This window comes from Chrysochloris asiatica, unplaced genomic scaffold (genome assembly GCF_000296735.1).
Source record: "Chrysochloris asiatica unplaced genomic scaffold, ChrAsi1.0 scaffold00441, whole genome shotgun sequence".
In the NCBI taxonomy this organism is placed as follows: domain Eukaryota; kingdom Metazoa; phylum Chordata; class Mammalia; order Afrosoricida; family Chrysochloridae; genus Chrysochloris; species Chrysochloris asiatica.
The window spans coordinates 99,993-108,122 of NW_006408959.1; the positions used below are offsets into that span (position 1 = coordinate 99,993).

Here is an 8,130-nt window from a genome sequence, read left to right on the forward strand (position 1 = left end):
TAAACTGACCAATAAAACCTTTATTTATGCTAATTAAAAAAAATGCTGTCTTTATTGAACAGCATTTCTGTAGGTGTTCAAATCAACTGGGAAAAAGTAATAAAGAAAACAGAGTAAGAAGAACCATGCCTACTCTTCTTCCTCTTGTTAAGCTTGATTGAGTAGGCTCTGACTCATAGTGACACTGTATAGGGTTTCCGAGGCTGTAAATCTTTGCAGGAGCAAAAGCCTCATGTTTCTCCCACAGAGCAGCTGGTGTGCTTGAACTGCTGATGTGTGATTCACAGTCCAGTGATTATTCTTTTTTGGAAGAGAATATTCCAAACACTCTTGTCATGGCCCCTAGGACTTCTTTATTCCTCAGGCTATAGATAATGGGATTGAGCATGGGAGTGAGAATGGTATAAAATACAGCCAAAGTTTTATCTTCTTCTGGTGAGCGGAGACTCCTAGGCCGAAGATAAGTATAAACAAATGGTGCATAGTAAAAAGTAACTACAGTCAAATGTGTTGAACAGGTGGTGAAGGCCTTTTTTCTTCCCTCTTTGGAGCGCATATTGAAGACAGCAAAAATGACTCTGCCATAGGAAGCAGTGATGCCAAGAAAAGGAAGGAGGAGAAAGAGACTCGTACTCACAAATACCATGTATTCATAAACCCAGGTGTCCATACATGCAAGAGGCAACATGGCTGGAACATCACAAAAAAAGTGATCAATAGCCCTGGACCGACAATAAGGAATATGAAGGGCATAGACTGTGTGTGCCAAGGAGTTAATGGATCCCAAGATCCAAGATCCTATGATCATCTGAACACACTTCCTTCTATTCATATAGTTGGAATAATGGAGAGGGTGACAAATGGCCACATAACGGTCATAGGCCATGGAGGCCAGAAGTAAGCCTTCAGAACAGGCCATTGTCAAGAAGAAGAAGCTTTGAACACCACATCCTAGGAAAGAGATGTTTTTCAGGCCAGAGAGGAAGTTAAACACCATCTTAGGGACTGTGGTAGAAATGTACATCAAGTCCATGAGTGAGAGCTGACTAAGGAGAATGTACATGGGTGTGTGGAGACGAGGATCCATGCGGATGAGGTGAATCATAGTTGAGTTACCAACAGAGGCCAGAAAAAACACAAGTATGATAAGGAGTAAAAGCAGCAGGCCAGTTTTGTTTTCTGGAAAAAGCCCCAACAGAATGAAATCATCTGAAGTGTGATTCCATGTCTCCATGAAGACGTATTGCTTTAATTTTCTGTAAAGGAAATTAAAAAAAAAAAAAAATGAAGAGAAAATAGCATAAAAAGAAAATTTGAATTTGTTAATGTTTTAGACTCGATATTTTTTTCAAGCACTTCAACTTTTATTTAATTCAGAATTTGAATTGAATATCTTATGTATCCCTACACTATGTATTCTCTTGTAAATGTGTAAGCAAGTCATAGATAAAAGTGTTAAATCTAGTATAATATACAACAAAAACAAATAGCAAAGTCACACAAAGGATTCCCGTCCCTATCATGATTCCTAGTCAGGTCCCTTAGCTGTGATTTCAAGGATTCACAGTCATTAAAAAAAGAAGAAAGTTACTGTGGAGTTAATTTAACTCCCACTCTTTCTTATGGCAACTTCAGGTATGTCAGAGTAGAACTGTGCTCCATAGGCTTTTTAGAGGCTTATTTTTCTACATAGATCACCAGGTGTGTTTTTTTGTTTTGTTTTGTTTTTTAATTTTCTTTTTTTTTTTTTCTGAGAAACCTCTGTGTAGACTCCAACCAGCAGCATTTTGGCTAGCAGAGTAGCACTTATCTTTTTTACACAACCCAGTCTGTGCATTTCCCCAGCATCTATATTGAACATAGTATATTTACAATAATAAATGATATATGACTCAGAAACTTTTTTCTTTGCAGAAATTCCATGCTTTCTAATACATAGTCTTTCTATGCATTATTAATTTCCAGTTGTCCCTCCCAAAGTGGTAGCAGCAGAATCAAGAGCTAGAGCATGAGACAGAGCAGTAGGCTTTTCAGCCCACAGAGCAAGAAAAGCTGAGTGATTTGGGATAAAGCCTTGCTTGCAGAATGGAGTACGTCCAGGTGCATGGAGTTATAGCCTCGTGTCTTCAAGCTGAGATTTATGATGGAGTGGTACACCCTGTGCGCATTTATCAGCAGCCCTAAAACATTGCCCAGGCAGAAAGAAGTCTGTCTTTGGGCAGACTGAACACAGGCTTTGCTGATTGGAAGAACTGTGCCCTGAGCTTTTCTGATCTTGAATTGTAATGTGTTAACTTCTCTAATAAGCCCCATAACTGTGAGCATGGTGTCTGAATTCTGTGTAGCCATTGCAATTGAAATAGTATACCCAGATGAGTAGAGAGTGCTATGAGAGAGATGATTGGTGCTCTTTACATGTCTCATATTTATCACTTTTGTGTCTTTCCTTAAAATGTACCATACATCTGAAACCATTTTCCTTGAATTATTAAGTCTACTTTTTGACTCATAGCAACCTCTTATTAGAAAGCAGAATTGCCCCATAGGGTTTCCTAGACTATAATATTTACAGGAGCAGATTGTTCAATCTTTCCTTGTAGAGCTTCTGGGAAAAAATGACCTTCCCCCTTTAGGTTAAAAGTCAAGCACACAACAATTGCACCATCACGGCTCTTTCATGACCTACTTAAAAAATATTATTTAAATGTTATCTTATCCTTAATAATGTTTCCATTTTCGGAAGTCTAGCAGAACTTGAAATTGAATGCACTGAATGTTTGACACAGCTGTCATTTCTTTATGTAGATAAAGTGCACATGATAAAGTCTCAGATTTCATGGTGTACACATTTCCATTTTGTTTACCATTATCCCCATCAATAACCAGTATGATCATGGAAATATAATACAGGATCCAAAAACTCACTGCCATTGAATTGATTCTAACTCATCTAAGTGTATAGGACAGAATAGTTTTCTAACTCATCTAACCCTATAGGTCAAAATAGGATTTCCAAAGCTGTGTATCTTTACAGAAATGGATTTCCTCATGTTTTTGCCTTGGAATGACAAGTTGGTTTAAAGCCCTGACCTTTCAGTTAGAAGTAATATGCTTTAATCAGCATACCATTAAAATTGGAATATTTCAGACTCATAAATTATCTTAGTTTTAAAAATTATTTTGATAGCTCTACAGGAAAAACACTGGACTGTAAACCACAGTGTTAGCAGTCCAAGCCCATCAGTCACTCCATGGGAATAGGTAAGGCTTTCTGCTCCCACAAAGATTTACAGCCTCATAAATGCTATACAGGGTTGACTTATGTTGGAACTGACTTGATGGCACTTAGCAAAAACAATAACAACATTTAATATAATCATCCTTCATATTCTAGAAATGTAAACATACATTTCCATCTTTAAATATAAAATGTTGAATTCATTAATGTGAAGAATAATTTTCTAAAACACAATTATCAATGGGAGTCAAATTTTATATCTTCTTTTGCTTCAAATTTCTAGTTAGTTTCCTAATTGTTTTTTATAAATGACTTTGTGCATCATATCTAATTTACCTCAACTTAAAATGCATAATAATTATACCTGTGAAACTAAGTCAAAGCATATGGAGATTAAAAAATAAAATGTTGACTCATGAGAAATCCTGAAATGGGGCACTGAGAAACTAGGAGTATCAAAATGTTTTAGCCTAAAAACAGTAAAATGTAGGTGACCTGGGAAGTCATCATGGTATAGCAGCTATAGAATCAACTTCTCTATCCAGTGGTCTCTATAAATTGTCACTATTATCCATGTCTTATTCCTCCCTAAACACCTACCATACTCAATTATTGCAGTCAACAAGCTGTTTTTTTGTTTTGTTTATTTTAAATGATAGCTTCTTCTTTTAACTTGGAGCTAAGCCCCTTTCTAAAACTATCATAGGAATGAATGCAAACAGTTACATATTTCTTATGAAGGTCACTGAAAACTGCTGCTGGAAAAGCTAATGGTAACTATGGGAGACAACATGTCTGGGACAGTCAGTGACAAACTTGAGGTAAACAGAGCAACATCAAGCTTCTAAAATTCTTTAAGCTCCTACCCTGTGTCCAAGATCCCTATAAACACTCCCTCCCCTTTACCCTTGAGTAGGAAGACTTGGGAGATTACAACTCCTCTGTCCTCTTGTGTATAAATACATAAATATTTTGCTCTTTGATCTAAGTTCTATCTCTAAATATTGACTATATTATAGACAGGTAATTTAAAACCATTTTTCTGATTACAATTCTGCCATCCCAGATGAAACTGCTGATCACCTGAGATGTGGGGGCCCTATGCAGGACCACTCCTCCTAAAAGTCTCATGCAGTCACAAGATGATTTATCCCTCATGGCCTGTACCGAAGACTGAACCATGGCATGTTGTTTTGTCTTGGATATACACAGAGAAAAAAAACACACACAAAAAAACACCAAAAACTGAGGCGGGTTACTCACAGTGGCATAGCACTACATGAGGTGTGTTTTAAAATGTTTGCATCTATTGGAAGCCATCCAAGAATCAGTTGCAGTAACTATAATATAGTGTTCAGATCACCAAAAGAACAATGCCTTGGAAGGAAACCTTCATACCAACAAAGCTTCCATCCTTGCAAATTCTGACCTTGAGCTAAAGATGTTCACATTCAAGTACTTCACTGAAGATATTAAGAGAGCAGCTATTTATAAAGATTCAAAAACTCACCGAGTAAAATGTAAAATATACCTATCCTGGAAACCCTGCTCAACTGAAAAAAATCAAGAAGATGAACGACACTCTAAAGAAGACCCTGGAAAAACTTTGCTAAGGGATTAATCAAATTTGGGACACGGTATATCCCCTTGCCCTGCTCAAAATCAGAGCTGCCCCTAGAAACAGTCCCAAATTAGGCTTCTGTGAATTGGTATATGACTGACCACTCCTAAAGCACTAATGTGCATAGTTGTGAGCCCTTGGCTCCATATTAAAGAAAATAAATCAAGTTTTGTTGTTGTTGCTGTTGTTAAGTGATGTCAGTTAGTTCTAAGTATTGACTGGGGGATTTGAACATATATCTTGTGATTAGCAGCCTAGTACTTATCCTGCAGCACAATACCACAATTCCATTAATCAATTTACTTCTCTCCACATGGCTTTCCTTGGGGTCACCCCTCACTGCAGATACTCTCTGGAACACTGTGTACTATTTTTAGGTGTAGAAGATCCAGCACCACAATAAATAAAGTCAATTCTTTTACTTTCATCTTCATAACTGGGCTTAAATATTAATTAATTAATTAAGAGTTAAAATAGTTTATTTGCTGTTTTCATGTTTCATTCTCCCTAAGGAAACCCACTTGGAAAGAGGAGCCTTTCCTTGTCCTAAAAGCGGAGGGTTATCTTATCCTTTAGTTTAGGAATACTCTCGTCTTCTGTTGTATATTGTCAGCCTTTATTCCTATTGTTGTTGTTGTTGTTAAGTGCTGTTGAGTCTGTTTCAATTCATAGTGGCCTGTATAGGATTTGCGAGGACCAGCTGATAAGTTTGAATTGCCAACTTTGCAGATTAAACTGAACTTGTGGTTGAATGCTTATCCCACAGGAACAAACCAAGACTCCTATGGAATCAGTCAAATTAATAAAATGAGGCTTAGAAGCTGGAGGTATTAAAGAAAAAGTAATTTGGGATTTCAGATATTTTCAGACCAGCAAAAAGGGCCTCATGGTTGATACCACCCAATGCTTTAACAAAGATATTTCTATTTTCATTCAGGACGTTGATGTTGTTGTTAAGTGCCTTTGAGTTGGTTCTGACTCATAGCAACTCTACATAGAGTTTTCAAGGAGCATCTGGTGAGTTTTCCTTGCTGAACTTGTAGTTGAAGTTCAATGCTTACCCTACAATGCCATACCAGGACTCCTATCAGGATGAGTCTCTCTTAAATTATGGGATTTACTATTATGTTAAATATGAGGTGAAGAGATTACTCAGGAAAATGGAACAAAAAATTTTATTGTCAGGACAAAAGAGCTGTCACATATCTCAGATGCTGGGACTGGTCCTGTAATGGGTAAGTTAATATGTCTCAAGCCATAGCAGAGGGGAAGAAACTAAAAACTATTGGGTATGTCACCATCTCCTCCAGTCAGGGGCAAACCTAAGTTCTATGGCTATCACAGTGATTGATTATGCTGGAATCCCCAACCTCACTCTAATTTGCCAGCATCCCTGGTACCCAGTGTGTGCTTTGTTAACTCAAAACATTTCTCAGTTTCCTGTTTCCTTCTTTCAGGTCTAATCAATTGAACTACTTGAAAATGTAAAATACTGCTTAAATATACATGAGCTAAACACTAGACCATATATCAATTGGAACCACGAGGCAGACAGTTCAAAGTCATGATTTGCTCTTCGGAAACCCTATCTACGTGTCTATGAGTTGGACTTGACTGAACAGCACTTAACAATAGTGGGGAATCCTACTGGGACTTTCAATTCTTCCCTTCTACCTTTGTCAATGCAAGTCCCATTATTGACTTAGTGAATTTCGGTCTCCTGGGCACTTCAAATGAGAATCTGTCCTAATCCACACCCACAGGGTGTACTTTTCTATGTGGTGCAAGTCAAATCCTTCTAAGGCTTCCTAACCCTTAGGGGTCTGAATACAATTAGGACATTCAGTGTCTGACCAGAATGCATTTTGAAGGACAATGTGCCCAGATTTCCTTTGCTTTCCCTACCAAACCCACCAAAAGTCATTAAAAAAAAAAAGGTATTTATAGTAACATAGTCAGAGACATAGGAGAAGAGTATAAGTCCATGTTTAAAGAAAGGAGATTTTGATGTTGTTTCCTCTGAAATGTCATTCCTAAAAAGGAAATTTATCAAATGGAAATGGCCATAAACAACTTATCAGTCATGATTCTTCTTCTAGACTTGGGTAATGGGAAGACTTTGGTAGCTCAACAAGTTTATCTCTGTTTAATGAAAAGAGTAATTCAGGGAGATAGTACAGTCAGAGTAGGTAAAGTTTTTGCTCTGCAAGGAACTGGATAAATCTGACAACTAATTCAACTGGGTGTCTCCAGTTTTCATAATTCAGGTCATCCATCTGATGGTGTCAAAATGTATTAAAGGTTATTATCCCACAATGTCCATATTCAACAGAAAACACTCAGAGAGAAGCAGCAAACTGATTCCAAAAATTGAGAAACAAAGGACAAAAGGAGAGAACTGAAATGGCTGTGTCACACCAGGACTCAACTAGGAGTTGAGAAACTAGGAGTTCCAAAAAGGTTTTAGTGTGGCCAAAGTAAATTGTAGAAACAAGTCTGAGAGGCCACTAGTTATAATAGATATAGACTGTAGCTTCCTCCTCAGCTGTCCTCTATAATCAATCACTATTAGATGTATCTCAGCCTTCTGTAATCACCTGCTATAATCAATTACTTTAGTCCATAGTTAGTGCCCTTAAAAAGTCACTTCTTTAAATGAGTATTGAAACCCACTCAAAGTCTATTCCAGGAATGAAGACAAACAACTACACATTTCTTGTGAAGGCCACTGTTACCCATTGCTGGAAAAAAGCTAATAGTGACTGGGAGACTTGAAATAAACAGGGCAACAGAGAAGTTTCTATAATTCCTTGAGCTCCTACCATATGACCAAGATCCCTATAAATTCCCCCTTCCCTTTTCAATCAGGAAGTCAGATCTGGAAGCCTATCCTCATATGTATACAATAGTTTGTTATTTGTTCTAAGCATTGTCTCTAAATGTTGATCTTATTTATTATTGTTATTGTCAAGTGCTGTTGAGAGTTCTGACTCATGGGGACCTGTATAGGGCTTCTGAGGAGCATTCGGTGAGTCTAAAGTGCCAAACTTGCAGTTATCAGTTCACTGCTTCCTGCAGCATCACACCTGGTAATAGATTATTAAAAAAAAAAAAAAAAAAAAACCCACCTGTTTTCCTATTAAAACTCCATATGTGTCAGAGTACTACTGTGCTCCATATGGTTTTTGAATGGTTAATGATGATGTAGGATAAACACTAGTCTGCAAGGTCAATTTGAATTGCAAGATCAGCGGTTCAAACTCACCATCTG

The 8,130-nt window shown here is 37.4% G+C and overlaps 1 protein-coding gene across 1 annotated transcript; it reads right to left on the minus strand.

The window, feature by feature from the left end:
• Window positions 1-295: 295 nt before the first annotated feature.
• Window positions 296-1,234, minus strand: LOC102815560 (olfactory receptor 2L13-like). Its single transcript, XM_006877075.1, has one exon. The coding sequence runs from the start codon at window positions 1,232-1,234 to the stop codon at window positions 296-298; it is 939 nt and encodes a 312-aa protein (XP_006877137.1).
• Window positions 1,235-8,130: the final 6,896 nt, after the last annotated feature.

Excerpts from the sequence above, each read along its gene's own strand:
- LOC102815560 (XM_006877075.1), bottom strand. The coding sequence starts at position 1,234 with ATGGAGACATGGAATCACACTTCAGATGATTTCATTCTGTTGGGGCTT.